The sequence below is a fragment of the Buteo buteo genome, chromosome 14 (assembly GCF_964188355.1).
Source record: "Buteo buteo chromosome 14, bButBut1.hap1.1, whole genome shotgun sequence".
In the NCBI taxonomy this organism is placed as follows: Eukaryota; Metazoa; Chordata; class Aves; order Accipitriformes; family Accipitridae; genus Buteo; species Buteo buteo.
In genome coordinates, this window is record NC_134184.1 from 6,570,039 (window position 1) to 6,590,441 (window position 20,403).

General features: G+C 38.8%; 1 protein-coding gene across 10 annotated transcripts in view; it reads left to right on the forward strand.

Annotated features, from left to right (window-relative positions):
• Positions 1–20,403, forward strand: part of ABCC4 (ATP binding cassette subfamily C member 4 (PEL blood group)) — a 152,552-nt gene that overhangs the window by 109,837 nt on the left and 22,312 nt on the right. For 7 of the 10 annotated variants that reach the window (XM_075045962.1, XM_075045964.1, XM_075045967.1 and 4 more), the window contains 5 exons: positions 1,838–2,029; positions 6,371–6,526; positions 10,561–10,650; positions 11,123–11,295; positions 17,626–17,731. In XM_075045962.1, the coding sequence (XP_074902063.1) occupies positions 1,838–2,029; positions 6,371–6,526; positions 10,561–10,650; positions 11,123–11,295; positions 17,626–17,731 (717 nt within the window). Of the gene's footprint in view, positions 1–1,837; positions 2,030–2,370; positions 2,446–2,805; positions 2,985–6,370; positions 6,527–10,560; positions 10,651–11,122; positions 11,296–17,625; positions 17,732–20,403 lie in introns of those variants that run through there. The other 3 variants (XR_012652911.1, XM_075045969.1, XM_075045970.1) reach the window with 3 other exon arrangements.

Sequence of the window (20,403 nt, forward strand, 5' to 3'; positions counted from 1 at the left end):
TCTATCAGTAAGGTTTTTTTAAATGATTCTTTTAGATTTGGCATTTTTAATTTATTATTATTTGTTGTTGCATTTAAAAAATTGATTTATATCCCTCATGGCATTGTTAGGGTCCTGTTAATTTGTTGTAAAGCTTTATCATCTTCTTAATTTGTTGTAAGTTAACAAATATTTGAAAGTATTTGTTTATATTCAGCTGAGAGGATTGTGTGTTTTCCAAAATATATAAAGTAAAATCCCTTCCACCAATTTACAGTATTCACTAGCATGTTCTAGTTTGGCTATTTACTTTCTTAAATTAATATATTAAGAAAAAAGACTCTAAAAAGAACCTACTGAGCATGAACCTGGGGATTTTTGTGTTCTGTTGACAGCTGAAGTTACTTGTAAATATGATTTGCTGACCATTGTCTAGGAATTACATGTAGTCCTTTTGTAGAAGCCACAAAGCCATGTTTAATAACAGATAATAATAACGTTAGATTTGTATTTTTTTGTCTAGCATGTTGCTTCTTCAGAGCATGTTTCAAACATGAATAAACTAGGGGTGACAGACTTTGGTAAGAAACGGGAAGAAAGGTTTAAGCTTTTTCATACCAGTTGGGAAGTTTTGGAAGCATGAATCTGTGGGACTCTTACACAGCGAGTTACTCTCTTGGAGGCTGTGATTTAGAAATACTTTGGAGGAGAAAGGCTTGCCATTCACTAAGCTGGCTTTGTTGTGGAATGCTGATCATTTTGTGGAGCTATGATTAGCATCAACTTCTTTGACAGGTGGACATCCACCAAAAATCCCTTGTTATTAAAGGCTGACTACATCTGGGGGAGGCAAGAACATTTCCTCTCTGTTCTACTCTGTCCTTCCTTCTTTGTATGCTTTTCCCTGGAGCTTATTTTGTAATGTGGAAAGGGTAGGTGACAATGAGCTCAGAGAACTTGCTGCCTGGTGACCTCTGCCCTTAAAGCCACTCCAGGCAAGATAAGCCTACTGGATATCTCTATGATGGTTGGGGTTGGTTTTTTTCAGAATCCATCTGTGAGTGGATAACATTAATACAGTTAATTGTATTGAGAATACCTATGGGTGAGGATGCACACCAGAGTCTAAACAGATATTTTTGCCCAAGGGGAAAAAAGTGTCTAGATAGCTCAACTTCTTTTTCTCCTCCTTCCCGTAAGATTAGAGCCATCAGCAAATATTGCAGTTTCTTTCGTATCTGGCATAAAATACATAGGAAAACAAGTTTTATTGCATAGAAGTCACTAATAATATGGTGACAGCTATCTTGGATCGTGGAGTTGCTTGTGACAAACATATTTAAAAGATTTGCTGGGGGTGAGCAGAGCGGTGATGATGAGGACAAAAAAAGGGATGATGAAGCCAGCAACTCTATGCTAGTAGCTATCGTACGTCTGCCTGTAGCTCATATGGCAGTTTCGTTTCTAGCTTTGTCTTCCCAACACACAATGACATGGTGTTATCCTAGCCAAGACTGACAGACAACTCTCATAGCGTACATTTCTTAATACTTATGCACATACTTAGATTTGTAATTAATCCCACTGATTAGAAATGAATGCTTATGTATGGATTTATGTATCATGATAGATTTAGGTCTGTAGTAGGACATGAGATGCATTTCTAGTTTTTCAGTTGTATAGAGTAAGCATAGGATGGTAACAAATACACTTATCTGTGCTTAAAAGAAAAACTGGAAAAACTTGCATTGAATCTTTACAGTAAAAATACACGCACACCTATATATATGTGTGCAATATTTGCAATATATGCAATAAGCTGAAATTTGTGTATGTATGTCGTCTTTCCTGCCCTTAGATGATATCAGTAGAAAGAGTAATGGAATACACAGAACTTGAAAAAGAAGCTCCTTGGGAGACCAACAAGCATCCACCACCTGAGTGGCCAAGCCAAGGAATGATAGCATTTGAAAACGTTAACTTCACTTACAGTCTAGATGGACCTTTGGTGTTAAGACATTTGTCTGTTTTAATTAAACCAAAAGAAAAGGTATGTATATAGCTGTCTTAGGCCATTCACAGAAATTAAGCAAAAATGATAAGTTGGCAAGAAGCTGTGTGATAAAAATACATTATAAGATATATGGATGTTAGGAAAATTAGTAAGTGTTCTTTTAAAATATAAGCCTTAGTTGTATTTAATAACAAAATTTGGAGCCTATTTATTTCCTGTAAGTGTAGTGTAAATGCATCTGGGAACATGACATTTCTGTCTGTCAAAACAAAGGGTTAAACATATTTGATAGTTTTCTGATAAAATTTGGGTTTCATCAGAAAGTGGCAGACATTCAAAATACCAACTAAGCCCAAAATGTTTGTTCAAATCCAAAGCAAATGGAGCTGCATTAGGAAATTGGGGATTCAATAGAGGGAACATAAATGGAACGAAGGATGTCAACAGACAAGGTGAGCAGAGACAATTGAAAATGAAGAATGTACACGCTCTTGCACAGAGCCCTGAATGGAAGAGAGAAAAAAGAAACACAAATCAGTTGAATGACTTTAGAATTGGGAATTTTATTTCAGTTCCTTTCGGCTACCAATCCAATTAACTGTTGCTGTTAATTAGATTGGTAGCCAAAAGAAACATAGAAATAAAACTCTTCCTCCTCTGCAAATTTGACTCTTCTTCCCCAATTTTGACACTATCCCAATTGAAAGAGTGCTGCAGGGAAGGTCTCCCCCACAGACAAAATTAAATTAGAGCCCTGCAGTGTTAATTCGTGCTTTGCTACATTTCAAATGCACATGTACTTTTTTGATTAGGATATCTTCCCTAGGAGGCTGGTTCAACTCTCTACAGTCATTGCCATGGCCTCATTTGTAACATGCTTTTCCATTCAGTCCCAAACCTGTTTCGTTCCTCAAGTGGACCTTTTTAATAACATGTGTGTTACAAGAATTCAACCCAACTTTGCTGCATGGAGATGATCTCATGGAATTAGGTATGGGTGAGTTAAAAATGATGTTTAAGAAGAAGAGCAAAAGGGATGTTTATCTACTCTCTACTTTTCTTGCCTATGGGCCATCTCTCTAGCTGTTATATATCACTCCAATGTAATAGCAGACAAGATGATTTACATTTCTTAGTGAGAGACAGAAATAAAATAAAAAAGGGAAGTGAGAGATACTAGCAATGTGTGACTCAGTCCTTGGTGGGGGCAGGAGGGAGAGGGATGACTGGGGGTATTTATTTTTGCTGAGTGGTTGTGCTGTGGTTTTGTCATCCTGAAGTGAATTTGCCCAGCTTGAAACGATTGCCAAGAACTTTGTGTTTGTTTTCTATGATGTTTTGCACAATACTGCAGTAGACTGCCACTGTGTGAAATAAATCTCCCAAGCATCTGTGCTCCTTATATTGGTTTTAATTATGGAGAAGCGTCCCTTCAGAACCAGGTTTCCAGATCCACTAGGGATTCTGCCCATGTGGCTGTCAGTGAGAGCTCTTATGCCTGTTCAGAGCCCTGGCTCATACAGACTTCTGGTGGCTGCAGTGCCACCGGCAGGATGAACGAGCTTAAAGTTCTGCCGTGCTTGTGTTTTTCTTGTAGCCACCCCAACACCCAGTTTGGGAAGGCGTAGGTACAGTGAGAACGGAGGACACGGTTACGAGCAGGTCACTGGTGGGTTAGGTTCTCTTGTGATCTGCTTGTCTCGCCGTTCAGCGTTTCCCTACACTCGAAGCAGCAGGAAGGACCCTCTGTTTTAACCATCTTTGCTAACGTAGCCTAGTCTGCCAGACAGACCCCGGAGTGCTCACGTCAGGAGGGAGCTCTGCCAGCAGCTGGCTGCGTGTGATTAACCTCTTCAGCTACGGGAGCCGCAGCCGGAGGAGGTTAGCAGGCGCAGCCTTGGGTTTTAAACACCACTATCTTTGTTTTAGGGTGCTTACGAATGCTTATTGACTAATACGTTGCTAAATGCACCTTGTCCTGACAGATCCTAAATCTGAGGGAATGTCTACATGAAAAAGTTAGGAGGGCGAGGGTCTAGATTTACGGCGTGGCAGCTGTTCGCGTAAATGCTCTCGCAGCGTAGCGCGAAAGGGAGGTTGCCCGAGGGATAACAAAGACACGGGCAGTTTCAGCGGAGTAGTTGACGTGCTGTAAATCTCGCTCTCGTTTTTTGTGCAGCTCGACTTTGAAGTACAAGTGACGCTTGAGTAATGATGAGCCCAGCATAGCAGGTGTACTCCTGCATACGCACATGGCTTACATTGGGCCATGTGATTCCTGTTAGGTGGCTGGGACTTGCATTTGCAGACCTTTGCTGTATTTACACTGGCTATGAACAGGGGCCTCTGAAGAATACAATGTATTAAAAAAAAAAAAATAAAAATGTGTATGCCGAGAGCTGTTTCAAATTCATGTAAATTTTCAGCAGCCTGTAGTCAATTGGACCAAAAATACAAATAGATTCCTCTAAATACTGAAGAGTGTAGTCCTTTCATTTGATGCCAAACTGAAAGTGGGATTTTGACAATATGCAGAGCAGCTGCATTTTTATTTTAAGTATCAATGTAATTTTTTATGTTTTTTTCTTTATATCCTTAATACAATACTTTATATCACTGACATTTACAGAGAAACAATTGAACTTTTGTTTTCACAACTCTGGGTGTCTGTGTTCTCCATTCAGCATTTTCTTTCTGAGCTGTAGTATAACTGTTCAGAAATATTTTTCCTTTGTTTCACTGATATAATTTAGAATACTAGACGTTTTATCATTTTTTGTAACAGATTTGCGTAGATTAGGCTGTATCTTTAATAATAAGCACTGTATAAATGTTAATTAGTTTATGTACAATGGTACAATAATGAATTGTTGGATGGAACTGTTGAATCAGAAAATAGAAGTAGAAAATACCTTTTAGATTATGCAGCATTAAGTTGCTCCTTGCAGTATACTTTTTTAGTGTTTTGTGTATTTGTGATCAAATGTGGGCACTGCTGCTTTGTCTGAGCTTAGTGTCTCTGTTAGAAGAAAGTTTCTCCTTGTTCTTCGATGTAATGTGTCCTGTGCTTAATTTAATTCCAGCAGTCATAACTGCATACATCTGAGTCTCAGGCAGTGGGTAATTGCCCTCTGGTGTCTGTACGTATACTCATGAAGGTTTTCATGTTTCTTCCTCCTTTCTGCACCCCAATCAGTTCACCAGGCTATATTGTACATGTTTAATCCTTGTAAATCCTTCCTCATCAAATGAGTATCTCCAACCCATATTAATTTTATATTGCACTTCTCTGAACTCTTTCCAGTGTGTTGATTTCTTTCTGGAAATGTAGCGATTAGAACTGAGTGCAGGAAATAAAAAATCCTGCCAGATCAGATCTGTGTAGAGGGTTACGCCCATTACCTTCTCTGATACAATTGATTACTGTACATTGTTTCCTCTAGGAATCCTTTACCTGAAGACAACTTTAAAAAAAAAAAAAGTTTGCTGTTCAAGTAGTATTTAATCACCACTAATTTTATGTCTCCTCTTATTTATTAATGGGCCTACTTTCTCCCAAGTGTTGGTTTCATATGAAATATTTGTAGGCCTTAATCCCTTGTTGTTAAAGATAGAAATCCCATATTTTGCATTGTCTCTACCTCTTTCTTCTGAAAGCATTATTTTTTCCACGTTGTATACGGCTTCTGATTTTTCTTTGGGAAAATATAGAAGCCTGAATGACTGTGATTTTATTATTCACTGTTTCTTCTGTTTGGAAAGGAATTGTAGCTTGGCCACATGGCCTTGTAGTTTCAATACTTATGTCCTCTCTGTTGAAGCTGTCTGAAGCATGAATACAGTTTATAATCCTGCTAGTTTTGGCTTTTAGAGTTTGACTGCTTTAAAGTACTTAACCATGCTAACCAAAATCAGTCTCACTTATTTAAATTGGGAATACTGCTCATACATTGTTCCCAAAGTGCTTTATGGGAGTCCTTTTTTGGGTTGAGAAGTAGATGCATGCCTGAAATGATTTGCCTAACATCACCCAGCAAACCAGGCTTAGTATAAAAATTAACAGCCTTGAATCACATTACTCTATATGCAGAGCCACTTTATCTTGTTTACACAATAAAACACCACACATTAAGGGAAAATCTTTCACCTTTGAATATGATCCAAGAAATTGTTGGGTATCCAAATGTCACCTGAATCCAAACTGATTTGGGGGGAGTTTTTTGTTTTTTTCCTCTCAGAAAAATGTTAATTATAAAGAAGTTTTATTTGGTGCTTGTTCTACTATAAATCCTGTGATGTCGTAAAACTGTTGCTTGACATATTAATTTATCCTGAAAAGCTCATGGTTTAATAGTACAAGCTTGGCTTGCTCTGTAGGTTGGAATAGTGGGAAGAACTGGAGCTGGGAAAAGCTCTCTGATAGCAGCCCTGTTTCGCTTGGCGGAACCCGAAGGAAAGATTTGGATTGATAAATACTTGACATCAGAGCTAGGACTCCATGACTTGCGGAAGAAAATTTCAATTATACCTCAGGTAAGAGTGACTTGGTCTGCTATAAACATTTTCAATATAATGCCATAGTATTTAAAATGCTTTGTTGGGATATGTTCCCCATGCACCCCCGTATGCAGTAGACACAGAAACTTCAGTGAGATGTTATTCTTACTTGAGTAAAGTCTTGATTATTTTAAGATAAACGGAATCAGCTTTGGGGACTGGAGCATTTTCTTCCTAGTTTTGTCCCGTCTGTTCCTCTGGAATACTTGTGAGTAGGTGTCAGCAGTATGCTGTCCTCCTATAGTCTGGGAAAGAGCAGAGAAAATCTGACAGGCATATACCAATCTTCAGCAGTCCTCTGAAGTCACTTGATCCATTGGCAGCAATTCCTGCCTGATGTGTTGCCTGAAGCTTCCCTAGTATGGGACTTTGAGGGACCATTTTCACCTCCCTAGTCACTCCTGTACAAACTGACTGAGGCTAGATCTAGAAAGAACAAGTGTGCCAGCTAGAAGTGAACTACTAGCCTTTCCGTTATTTGGAGAAGGTTGGACAGATGGAAACCAGGGGAACAGACAAAAGAGTGGGTCATTATGACCCATAAACAAAACCTTGGTGAGTTTAGAAGCTGAATGCAGGAAAGGCTCTAATACAGGGGAAAAAAACCTAAGACAGTGTTTGGAATAGCCTCATCTCTGGTGCTGGAGCAGAGGAAAGGATGTTCCAAGAAGTCCAGCAGGTCACAGGTCGCCTCTTCTACGGTCTTACATTCAGATGAGGCACTGAATTAGAGAAGGCTTATGTATAACTTCAAAACTTCCTGAAGGCAGAACCTGTGCAGGTTAGCGTGTTGCATGAGAGCTCTGATCTCTTCCGTGATCATTTGTTTTCCACTGGAGAGGGAGGAAGAAGGAAAAGCTCATATGCTGCAAATGCAAAGTCATGTTTTTGGCAAATAATTCATCTGGGATGTTCTAGTAGATAGATAGAACAGTAGGCTGGAAATGAATTTGTTTGCCATGTTTAGTATTAATTCTCAGATCTCTGTATTTTATTACAGAAGCTGTATTTAGAGTCCTTAGACCATCTTTGTATCTGAACGTTTGCTAGCCTGTTGGCAGGGTGGCATTCAGAGTGTATTACTTTCTTTAACTTGAGAATCTGATAAGAATGGCAGTGAACAGTGGTTCTAAGCTTCTCTTGACTACCTGCTTTTTTTTTCCTCCACAAGAATAGGAGTCAGAGAGAAGAAGCAGGTATGCTATTATCAAAAAAAAAAAAAAAGAGGTACTCTCCCAGCAATTGGATGTTGGATTGTTGCCTAAAGCAGGATGTCTTTTGTTTCTGCATGCTGAAGGCTTTGTTATTGCACAGTGGAGGTACTCACTGGAAATAGTCATCTTTTCTATGTAAAGAGGACTTCACATGGATTTAACTTCTACTTTTTTTGTTTGTGTGCAGCATTCTTTTCTCCTGAAAGCAGATGATCATCAGTTCATTCAAGGTCTACAGCTTTTTGAAAGCCTTGCCTGTAGCTATTGCAGGTGATTTCTATATTGGGAAGAATTCAACCCAGTTGAACAAAATAGAGTACTGAGACAGGAAAACTGCTGGTCAAATACAGTTTCTACATGTTGAGTGATGCAGATGCTCAAAGTTCACTGCATTTGACTATACGTGGTTTTCTGTCATATATTGGTCTATTGACATGGTTGTAAGACTATTTTAAACCAGTTGAATTCTGTGACTTTTATCAAGTTTATATGATAGGATTTTCATCATGGTCCCAAAGGGTTTTAAGTTTCCAAAGGAAAGGCCAGAGTTTTAAGTTTCCAAAGACTAGCAGGTAGCATTTCTTTTCCACATAAGGGAAGACTTGTTTCCACTAAAACCATGCAAAACTATGAAGTGGTGGTAGTAAGAAGAGGAGGAGGGGTTGGATTAAGGTACTAAACTGAGTGATAGGCATTGTCCTGTACTGCATTAATAGTAGTTTCAATAATAGAAATAATAATAATGTAACATCAGGTAGTTATTTTGCAGCAAATATCTTCATAATTATATGGGAAGCTAAGAAACCAAAGGGAGAGATGCTTATTAAAATTATAACATAAAACATGCTAAACAGAACCATTCCTAGAGAGTGATGAGGCAAGAGTGAAGTTTTCTTACATGTAAGTTTAAATACCTACCTGGAGAAATAAAAATGTGCTTAGGCTTCTAATTGCTTGCTTGGATGGAGCTATGTGAAGGTTGTGTTTGTAAATCTTTTCTATGCAAATGTTGTCTGCCTCCCTGACTGCAAGCATTTTTACAACAATTATTTACAGGTTTGTCTTATTACTTTCCTCTCATAAACCAGACTATTTTAAATAATAATCTGTGTCAGAAATGATAATTAAAAAATATCCTTATCTTCTGTTGCAGTACATGTCTATTGTTAAGACTTTTATAGTAGTTATGAACACTTTATAAATTCAGCCTCTTATTTTGCCAATGTATAAAAAAGGATTGGAAAAGAAAATAAACGTAACAATACCTTCAAAACACAGCAAATAGTGTATTAAAATATGTATTGTTGAACAAATTACTTTTTAGGTGTTTTTGAAGAAAAGTGTTCTTTAACCTGTTAATTTTTTTTTTAAATCCTTTTGTTCATTCAACAGGCTTTTAGTGACATGTTGCTAATGCAGCAGAGACTTTCAAAAAATTGGCATGTTATGTCAAGAAATGCATACGTCCTTTTACATTGCTTATGGCATGTTCTGTCTTTGTTAATCCTTCTATACCACTCAGAGTGGTTTGGAAATGAAGATACAATAAAAGGGTTAGGGTCTAAGTTCTGCTCTGATTTGCTGCAGCCCTTTAGAGCTGGGCATCACTAGGGTTAGATGGGACCTAAGTCACAACAGAGGTTAATCTCAAAGCAAGCTGAAGTTATCTAATGTAAGATAGACATTATTTCCTAGGGGAGAAAAAAAGAAAGCATTTTGCATAAGATTTCTCCACTTTAAAGAAGACTGACAACATGATGAATAGTCTCCGTTTATGATTAGCCCTATTACAGCTTTTGACTTGTTGTTGTCGTTATGTGTGGTTTTAAGAGGGGTTTAGCCCTAAAGTCATGTTGGTGTGTGACTCTCGGGTCTGGCACATCACATTAGTGAGTACTGATCTGTTGCTTAAAGAGTTCTGGACCAAAAGTCATCTTCCCGCTTCTCAGACACTACCTTTTCCAGTGTGAATTGATTTGTGCCAGTTTGATTAATGATCTGTTATTGGTCTGACCGGGAAGTGAAGTAGAACAAAACTTGCTTCAACCACAGGTAAACCCACATTACTACCTGAGTGGGAGAAGGTACTGATTTGACTCCCTGGTGTATTTTGAGTTAGAGCTTTGCCCAGCAGCTCTCCAGTTCTAAGTAAGTTTGCTTTGATGCTGTGGCAGTATAGATTATCCTATGCGTATAGGTTTAAACATTGCGTTGAAATGGTGAAAGCTGTTCCTTTTAGGCTCTGGTGAATTGAAGGGCTTTTATGGTATGAAATGAAAAAAAAAAAACAACCAACCAAATAGAGAAGGAAGACCAGAAAGGCATTGTAAGCTCTTTGATTCCTCTCTGCTTTATGTACTTCAAAAACAAATTTTCAAAACTGCCCAAACGTAATTTAGGAGTGTGAGCTCATTGACAGTGGTAGTTGCTGGTTTTCATTAACAATACCAGGAGGATAGCAATGATTTCATGGAAATATATATATAGCTTGTGGCATCAAAACAGTGGCATGTAAATGCCCGTTTGAGTACCGACATAACTGTGTACGGCAATTTGCAAACAGACCTGTCCTGTTTTGGTAAATTATCTTCATACAGACTGGTTGAACACTTGCCTTCCCCACCAACCCTTTAAGCATGCTATTGTGAAGTACTCCTTTGCATTTCATAAAAGATAGCTTGTTGTTGGGTATTTCTGTGCTATTGTTGATATAGGTTAGTTGTGATTATTATTAAATTACCTATTGCAATTTAAAATCTGTGTTTATAATGGAATGCTAATTTTATTGGGTTTTAGGAGCCTGTTTTATTCACCGGAACTATGAGGAAAAACTTAGATCCTTTCAATGAATACACTGATGAGGAGCTGTGGAATGCCTTGGAAGAGGTGACTTATTAAATCTAATAATGTACATCTGATATTTCCATGCAAAATAACACTACAGTGCTTGTATGCATTAGGTTTTAGATGTTTTCATCAGGTTTAATAAGGGCATAGCTGTCAATGGAAAAAGGTAGACCGTTGCGTGCATGTTTGTTATGTGTGTGTTTGTGCATGTGTGTGTAGACACGTATATTGTTATATAAGTCTTTTATGAAAAAATTATCCTTTGGGATGATGCTTTGGTTACGGTTTGATTCATATCTTAGTTTTAATGAACATTAATAGATTCTTAACAATGTGCTTTAATGTTTTTAGAATTCTAATAACTGACACACTGTGTAATCCAACTTGGCACTTACTCATTTTGTGTCAGAATATAAAAGGTAAACCTTGCGTACTTATTGTTGTGTCATCAGACACACAATAGCTGATTTAAAAGAGTTACTCATCCTACAACATGTTGACATGTCAACAGGTGCAACTGAAGGAGGTTGTGGAAGATCTACCTAATAAAATGGAGATGCAGCTGGCAGAATCTGGGTCTAATTTTAGTGTTGGTCAGAGACAGCTGGTGTGTCTTGCCAGAGCAGTTCTAAAAAAAAATCGGATCCTTATCATTGATGAAGCAACAGCCAATGTGGACCCAAGGTAAAAACAAAATCTGTCATGTTAAGATGAGCTCTTTTTTCTAACAATATGATAATCTGTACTGTAGAGATGAACTTAAATGCTTTGTATTTCTTGTAGTTTGTATTGCTATTTTATGTTTTTTAATGATAGCATCATAATTATCTGTTCAAAATGGGGTGGTTGAGCTTTGGCTACAGAGTACATGATATAAACTAAGCGCTCAAAATATCCCTAGTTTCAGTGCATTCCATAGAGTAGGGAAGTTGATGTTCAAAATTTATTTGTCCTGCAGCCGTAGACAAGAACCTCCTTGGAAATGCACATCAGCAACATCAGAATAGCCATGAAACAAGTTGAGTTCTGTTGATTTCTGGAAGAAATGTCTCTTAGAAATAAATAAGTAAAAATCAATTAATTAATTAACACACACACACACAAAAACAAGAAAAAAAAACCCAGCCAAACAAAAAAAAAGACCCAACCCAAAACTAGAAAGGTGAAAAACGGCTATCAGCAAAACCGGATACTTCTGGTTATGAGATACTATCCATTCAGATGGCTCAGATGCCAGTGTAATAAGTTACAGATAAAATAGGGGTGGGGTGGGGGGGAAGGTAAGCTGTCCTAAACACCACAGGAATTGCAAAACAGATTTGGAGATGTTTAAAACTACAGAAGGGACTCATTTATCATTCATTATTTTGTCTTGTATAACTCAGGCCGGCAGAACTTTCCTGAATTCGTTCCTGTTTGAACTAGAGTGTACTTCTAGAAGAACATCCAACCTCAATAGAAAAAAATTCAATGACAACCCTTGTTAAATTGTTCCAATAGCTAAGTACCCCCACTGTTAATTTTTGAAACATTTGAAACGCTGGTGGAAATATTTTGGAAACAATACTGCAAACGTACTGCATCAATTAGTCTGAGCTGAATATATAGTTCCAACAAACTATGGCTTGAGGGAGAACTCAAAGTCCAAAGAGGACAATAACACAGCAAGTCCCTCAAACAGATGCATTAAGGATTTTGTATGTCATCTGGGCGTGACTCATTTTTATAACATCTTCTTGGGGGAGAAGTGGTGCCACTAGGGTAGCTTTGCAGTTCAGCTGACAGTGTATTTCTAAAACCTTTAGAGAAGTGCATTCCCTTCCCAGAGCTGCTCTCTCTTTTTTTTTTTTTTTGACTATTAGTTTATTTTTGGCTGAGCTCTAATAGATTAACTGTGATTAATCATAGCTGTGGAAATTTAATACCATCTTACTCATCTCCCTATTTTGGCATCTCACATGTGTGTGTTCTCAACTTGCACTATCCATTTAATTGATCTTGATTAATGTGTGCTGCAATATATATTATAATAAGGTAAATGTTTGTTTGTATCAACTCTAGGCATAACAATACAAATAATAACTTGGAACTTCTTCTTTGAATTCAGTTTGCATTACAGTCATTATTACCTTTTCCTTAATGTGTTGCTATAACTAGAGCCAAGTATTTTCGGCTGTGCAATCTGATAGGACGCTCATCAGGAAATGCTGATGTGGGTTGCTTAACTGAGCAGTTAGGGAGGCATTTTTGGCATGTGAGGAAAACCTCCTCCTCTGCTGGTGCACAACCCCCATACCTGGCACCCTTGTCTCTAGCCTGGCGGCAAGCACACATCGTATCAAGCACCTGGGATAGGAAACCATGGGCAGCTGCTGCTGCCTCTGGAGATACTTCTTTTTTTTTGTTGTTTTGCTGGCTCTCAATCTCTTTGCCTCGACCACTGCTGCGACCGTGTCCCTTCTCCAGTTCAACCTGGATGCAAACATGAGAAAGATGGGTTTGGGGGTGGGCGGAGGAGAAGGAAGGGTGAGGTGGGATGAGGCAGCGGATGGACAGCGGGGTGGGAGGGGTGCGGTGTACCTTCCCCGGGGCTGAGGGACTCCCTGCCATGTTCCTCCAGCTCACCTAGGCCACTCTTGTCTGCTGCTGAGTGATGCTGAGCAAAGGAGTGGAGGGAAAGAACTTGGGGTTCATCCTTCTCCCTCCTCCTTACATCTTCCACATGTCCCCGTGTTTTCCCCCTGGCTCCTCGCAGCTCCCATCTGCTCTGCGTGCTGCAGGGGTGTCAGTGCTGTCGTGAGGGAGAGGAGGAGCTTGCCACAAAGAAGGTTGCCCTAAGTCAGACTACTTGCATGTTTTACGTGATGACTGACAGACGTTTAATTCGATCTTATCTTCTTGGTCCCGAAGCCAGCATTCTCACCCCGAAGAATGGAGTCATTTTAAAGCAGTTGAACCATTCTGGAAAGTGGTATGAAATCTGGAGCAGAAGGGCTGAAAATCTTTCTGTAGTCACTTTGCTGATATACTGAAACAAAATCCTTAGTAACTGAGACTTTTTTTTTTAAATACTGAGTAAGGTGAACTTACTAAGCTTTCTGCACACAGACTATAGTATTATGTGTTAACTCATATTCTTACTGCTTATAGAGGACAAAACTTTTTGGGACCAGTTAGTCCACTGCCACATTTTTACATTGGTTGTTCATTGAGTCTGGCAAAAACAGCCATTGCACATAGTCTAGTTCATTGACCAGTTTAACCCTGTAAGGTTTTACCTTTAGTTACATCTAACTGCTGTCTGTAACTGTTTCTCTAATGGAGAAATTACCTAAACCCTCTCAGGAGTTGTGTAGTGTGAGATACACTTCAGGACAATCCCAGGAGGACATTAGACTGAAGATAATGACTTATCCAGTGTTCCTTTCAGCAGCTTGGTTGCTTCTCATTCAGGTTGTATTTATTCTTGCTCTTCAGATATAGTTTTCTTTTTACACAGTCAACTAATTCAGGTTACACCAGATCTCGGGTTGCTGTGAAACTTGGTGTTAGATCTTCAACCCGTGGTGTCAGTGGGACAGCTATACCACCATTTTGTGCTTTCTTATTGTACTGTTCCTTGCGATGGGGAGTATTGTGGTTCCCATTTTCATATAATCAGATTAGGGTTGAGCTTTTGTCATCCAGCAGCCCTGGTTTTGGTATTCAGGTTGCATCTTTGGTTTCTAATATGCCTGAAAGATGATGGGGTTTAATCCACTGAGGTGGGTGATGGAATCACTTGGCATTTGGCACTTGCCTGGCCACTTTCTCAGTGTGGGTAGCTGCCACAAAGGGTCCGTTTACACCCTGAAAAAAGGACAGAAATGCTACTTCCTTTGGCAGTTTTCTAGAGGGTAGATGGCTCTAATTGGCATGTGATATAGTCTCTACGCTCTGTCAGCATGGAATTCTGTACACAGATCCTTTTTTAGTCTTTTAGATTTTCTTGCCTTTCCTACCTTCTTCCCAAGATTCTCCTGGAGGTTACTGATGGTGCATCTGCCTGCCACCCCAAAAACTATACTTCCAAGATCTACCATGAACCTTAGAGAGGTACTGGTCAAGTCCCTATCAGTGGACATGTCTGCATGAGATTTCATATTGTGATATTTGAAGATGGAGCTATTAGGTCTGTTTCTGATTACTTTGTAGTCTCATTTTAGAAAATTTGTCACACCCATAATATGGCCAGCAGTTTCTTACTAGGGATAAGCTTATATTCCAGAAGTACCTGTTTAAGATAATAGTTTGATAGTATCTATCTAAGGATGAGAAAGGGCTTCTATTGTAAATGTAGGAAGGAGGTGGTGCCATAAGGAATGCATGTAATAAAGGAAGATACAATAAATGAATGCAGAGGACAGGGATGCTCAAGGATGAGGCATTCTCCTCAGATAACAGTAGGAATAACCTGAGAGTTACAAATCATTTTGAGCCCTTTAAAATGTTGTTTTCAAAATTCCTGAGCAAGCTATGATTCTCTGTGCTCCATAGTAGCTCTGCAGGAAACCTCACCTCGAGCTTGACTATAAGGAAAGAAGAAGGCTTTCTTTACAGAAGTCTAGGGAGTAGTGAACCTTTTGTTTCTGTTTTGCTTTTCTAACCATTGCAGAGAACACATCCTGCTGTCTATATAAGACTCTTCCCTACAGAGTGTTTTCATGTATGGCCCTGAATTTTTTCTTTTGAAAGTATGAGTAGTCAGGTCATTGAGGCATTGCCAAGAAGGTAGCAAAAAAAGATACATGCATTAACGCTGGGGTGAAAGCACTGGCATTGCTTTGATGTGGGGCATTAATGATGAACAACGTCCTTTTCTGAAGGAGACTGTTAACACATGGGGCTAAAGAGCCTGGCTCTGTCCTGACTTCTTCTCCCATCTCTTTCCCTGATTGAGTACTGGCCTTGGTTCAAAAAGGAGGAGTTGAGGAACACCTGCTTCCCACCATGTTCTTTAGCTTCTTGTAGGAAGTAGGAGCAGAAGGACCAAGCCTTCTTAGGCTGTGGCCTAGAACCCAGTTCTCTTAAGCTCATGACAGAGCTTAAATGTTTCTGTCCCCAGATGGAGATGACAGTCAGCGTGCATGGGAACTCTTACTTAACTGTATGTCTTCCTTCTCTCTGATGGTATGTCCTGTCATCAGCAGGGATTTGTCTATTCCTTTGTCATGCTGATTGCTTAAATGTAGTTTGTAAAAGCAGTTATGTTCAGTCCTTCAGAGCATGAGCGTGTGCTTTGTACTGTGGAAACTTAATGGTGACTCTATTCCTCTAAGTCATCCTGTTCTTCCAAAGTTGCCTTTGTCCATTTTTTATTGTTAGTGCCTCCTGACGTGGTGGCATCAGAACAATTCTTTTTGCTTAATTTATGAAGTGATACCAAATATTTATCATGTGCAGACAGATTCAATGTAGAGTACTATTTCTGTCTAAAAAATAATAATTTGTCAGAGCAAGACGTGTTGCATGAATCTTTGTTGTATTTTATTTGATTCTCCAGTTACTTCTAACAATTTGAAAAATTAAGAGTTTGCAAGCAACTGGTTGAAGCCAACGTGGCTGCCTAAATAGACCAGTTTATCCAGATATCTCCTTTGTCTTGTTTTAACCATACCATTTATTATTCTCCAGTCATTATATATAAAAGTAGAATTTCATGTTTTATTAGAAATCCTGGAAATGAGACCCGCGCCTTCATGTGCCTGACTTCTAGGCCAGTCCAACTAACCCCAGTATATTTTGAGGTTTTTGTGTCTTCTATCTTGGATGAGAATTTTAGTTTCTGTACCCTTTTCTCCATTGTCACCACTCATTGTTTTTTTGAAGGCTGATGGGCAATATGTGAGTATTCATGTGGCCTGGCTTTGTGCCCAGGTTGGGAGCCAAGGCTTCCTGTGCAATGTGGGCTCTCAGGTGCCTCTAGAGGGCATTCATCACCTGATGGCTGCCTAATTCAGGTGCTCCGATTCACCTTCCAACCATGCCTTTCCCCTTTCATTGACTAAAGAGAGGTCTACATAGATTTGCACATTTAAGCCTGACTGGTATGCTCTAAGTTAGGTGATGTCAGTGCTTCTCTTGTGTAGTTACTCACTTGAAGAATCTCCAGTTTTATGAGTATTGCATCTCTTTTGCCTTAATGCTTATTTATACAGCTAAAGAACATTTTAGTGTCTTACGTGTCTTTCGGTATAATTTTATTTCCTTTTCATGGTTCTCAGCTTTATTTGTGATAGTTACCGCTTTAACCCTGCACTCCAGTGTCTATGCTTTAGCTTAGTTTTCATTCTTTACAAGTATTATGTTTCCTCCTCGTATGCTTTTCTTAGGTGGTTAATTCATATAGTAGGTTGAGGCTCTTAACTTGAAAGCTTTTATCCTGTTCCTTGGGTTGTGCATTCCAGTTAACACTTTTGATTTATGGAATATGCCAACTTTCTGTATTCAAGTTCTTGAGCTACTCCAGTCCTAGTTTAGTTTACCAACCACCTCCTTTATTTAATCCCCTTTTGCAGTTGAAATCAAGAACCTTCGTTATAGACTATCTTGTGTTCATTCTTCAGCTGATTTGCAATGAAGGATATTTACTTTCACTTTTCTGCTTGCACAAACTAAAGCTTGAAAGAAAATAACAATGACTCTTGCTGTAGAAATCTGTAGGAATATCTGACTCTACAGAATTTTCCTCTTTCTGTAATCGAAGCCTGGGAAATTAGTCTTCTGAAAGGAAACCTATTGCTCTACTGGCAAGAAGAAACTCTTTCCTCCTCAGGTATTAGAGGATAGATTTTGGAGTATATTTCATGATATGCCTCCAAGTCATCTAATATAACAAGAGGAAGAAGCACTGTAATGACTTCATAAGCATATTTCCTGCTATAGTCATGTTTGATGAAGTCATAAGACATGCCTGGCCATTGTTATCCATGCAAACATTTTATTTTTGTCTGCATTGCTCTTGCTGTGTTTCAGAACAGATGAGTTCATTCAAAAGACGATCCGTGAAAAGTTTGCTCACTGCACAGTGCTGACCATTGCACACCGCTTGAACACCATTATTGACAGTGACAGGATTATGGTAAGACAGTTAACTGCTTAAAGTTACTCTTGGGGGGCAGGGGGGTTGTTTGGTTTTGGTTTTGTTTTGGGTTTTTTTCCTGAAGAAGAATAATGTTATTAACTCTTTCTCCTTAATTTTGATCCAAAAGTGGGCAGAGGTTTAAGTCGTACTTTAGACTTATCCTAGTTAACCTAGTTATCCTGGTTACTGTGATTGGCAACTCCTCAAACTGTAGAAGTAATGACCTGAAAAGACTTCTTACATTGGCTGGCCCTGTGGTTTCCAACCTGCGAGGCATGAACCCATTGCAGGTGAGGCGCAGCAGCAGACCTGAGCAAATAAACTCTGCCAGCACTAGGAGCCTGTGAAGACACACCCAAGAGGCTCTGGACAGAGTCAGCTGGATTCGGTCGGGTTTATTAATTCAGTCTCGGTGGGCTGAGGGCGGCAGTGACAATAGTTAGTGGTGTGGGATGTGTGAGGAGGAAGTGGTAGAGGTTCTGGGGCAGGAGACACGGAGGTAAGGAGGCAGCAGCTGCCCTGGGGCAAGGGTGGTGGTGGGAGAAGTGGAACTAGACTGGTGAGGCAATGAACGTGGCCAGCTTTCTAAAGCAAGGTTCAAACAGGAAAGATGAAGCACTACCAATCCAGCAGCCTCTGCCATCTTTGTTCCCAACAGAGCAGTGATATACTCTGCCACTGTGAAATACCCTCTCTGCCATCTTGTATGCCCCGTGGTGCATTGCACGCGCATAGAAATTAGAAAGTACTTGCAGATTATTTTCATAAAGGCAATGGTCTTCCCTAGGCTCTCAGGAAATCAAGCTGGTTTGTGTCCTTGAAATGATGTGCAGCCTGCAGTTTTGCAATTTTCTGCAGTAGGAACAGGAGCCCTTTGCAAACATTTTCTTCACAGCCAGTTAATGAAGTAACTGACAGTAGTAGGCAAACCGTGTTCGTGAATGGAATTCAAATTTAACTGGGCTTCAAGCAGAAATTACCCTTCACCTCTCGGTAGTAGCCTTAAAAAAAAACCAAAACCACTTTCTTCAACTTCTCTTTTGTGAAAATGAAGCATGTTAATTCTTTCCATTTTTTTTTTCACTGGATGCTCAAAACATTTTAAAATTTGTGATTGAGTTACAATGGTTGCCTAAAGTACACAAAATGAAACAATTAGATCTACTGAGGTGAGTGGTGTTCTGAAGAGTAGAATAGATTGTGAACTGAGTGATTATAGTTTACTTACAAAGGGAGAAACCAGCAGAACTGCCATAAGTAGTCATATAATTGCAAGCATTTAACATATAATAAATAAATATTTTCTTCACTGGTGAATACCTCCCCACAGGTCTAATGGATATGTTGGAGTTTTCTACAACTAAAGTGAACAAAAGATTTGTGAGGAAACAACTGTGACCTAATTAATAGCTGTGTGTGTTTGTTAGCTGTCCAAAGGGATTTCTGTGGGTTTTGGTTCTTTAACTACCATTAACAAGTTATGCACAGAATGTTCTTTCCATGAAGATGTTTTCTTAGTTTTACCTTTACTATCATGCAGTTGTAATGAAAACTAGATTTTTTTTATTTACTTTTTTTGCCAAAAATCATTGGAACAAAGCTTAGAAATCGCACTTCTCCCCAAACTGTTTGGTACTATTACCAACTATATAGCTACTCTACTGCATTTTTAGAGTCTGTACATTATTCTTAACGTTATGTTGTTTCAGTTTAGCCACTATTAAGATTTCTAGTTTCCTAAAAGTCCATTTATATTCATACATTGTCTAATACAGTCTTTTTCTAATGTCTTTGACCTCTTCAGAGTATTAAGGAACAGATTTGCCTTTGAGTCCTCAGTCATTAGTAACTCTTAAATATTTTTCATCTTTTTACTTTGCTCCTTTTTGATCATCTTACAAATTGCAGTAATTTTGGGGGGAGAGAGGAGTGTGAGAAGCATAGGGCAGAAAAAAAGGAGGAAACCAACATGTGACCCCTTAACAAACCTGTTTTCTTGACATCCTTATTATTGATTCTGTTTCTGGACAAATCAGAAATACGATCGCGTATTTAGAATGATCAGAGTTACAGCAGGTGTGCTTTTGTTACACTTTTAATTACTTGGTTTACTCAGGCATGTAACTCCTAGTGGGAATACAGCAGAATTTTGGAAGAATAAGAAAAACGTGTGTTAAAAATGCAAGGAAAAAGAGTATCTTTCTAGAAGACTACTAATGAGTGCCATTAACAATAAAAACAGCATTCATGGAAAATTAATCATTTGCTTAACTATCAAAAAAATTGAGAAGACTCAGCTAAGGAAAGCTTTCAGTGTATTTTAAAATTTCATTAGTCAATAATGTGTCTTAGCAATTCACAAATTCAGCTTGATGCAGATTCTTTTTTTAAGAGTAAAACCATACAAACTCAAGTGCATTGTTCTTCCATTACCTGGTATTATTAAAAATCCTGGTTTTGTTTCTCCTTTAACTGAGACCTCTAGGTGCAATAATGCCTTCATAAGCCATCCCAAACCTCTGTTGTTTGCTATCATGGTAAGTTTGTTAGAAAATGAGAGAAGAACAACAAAGATGGAACCCGGCAGTTGGAATATTAACAATTGTCTTTTGACAAATAATGAGTGAAGTTACTTTTCAAACAAATTTTGAGCAAACTTCTTAACTCTC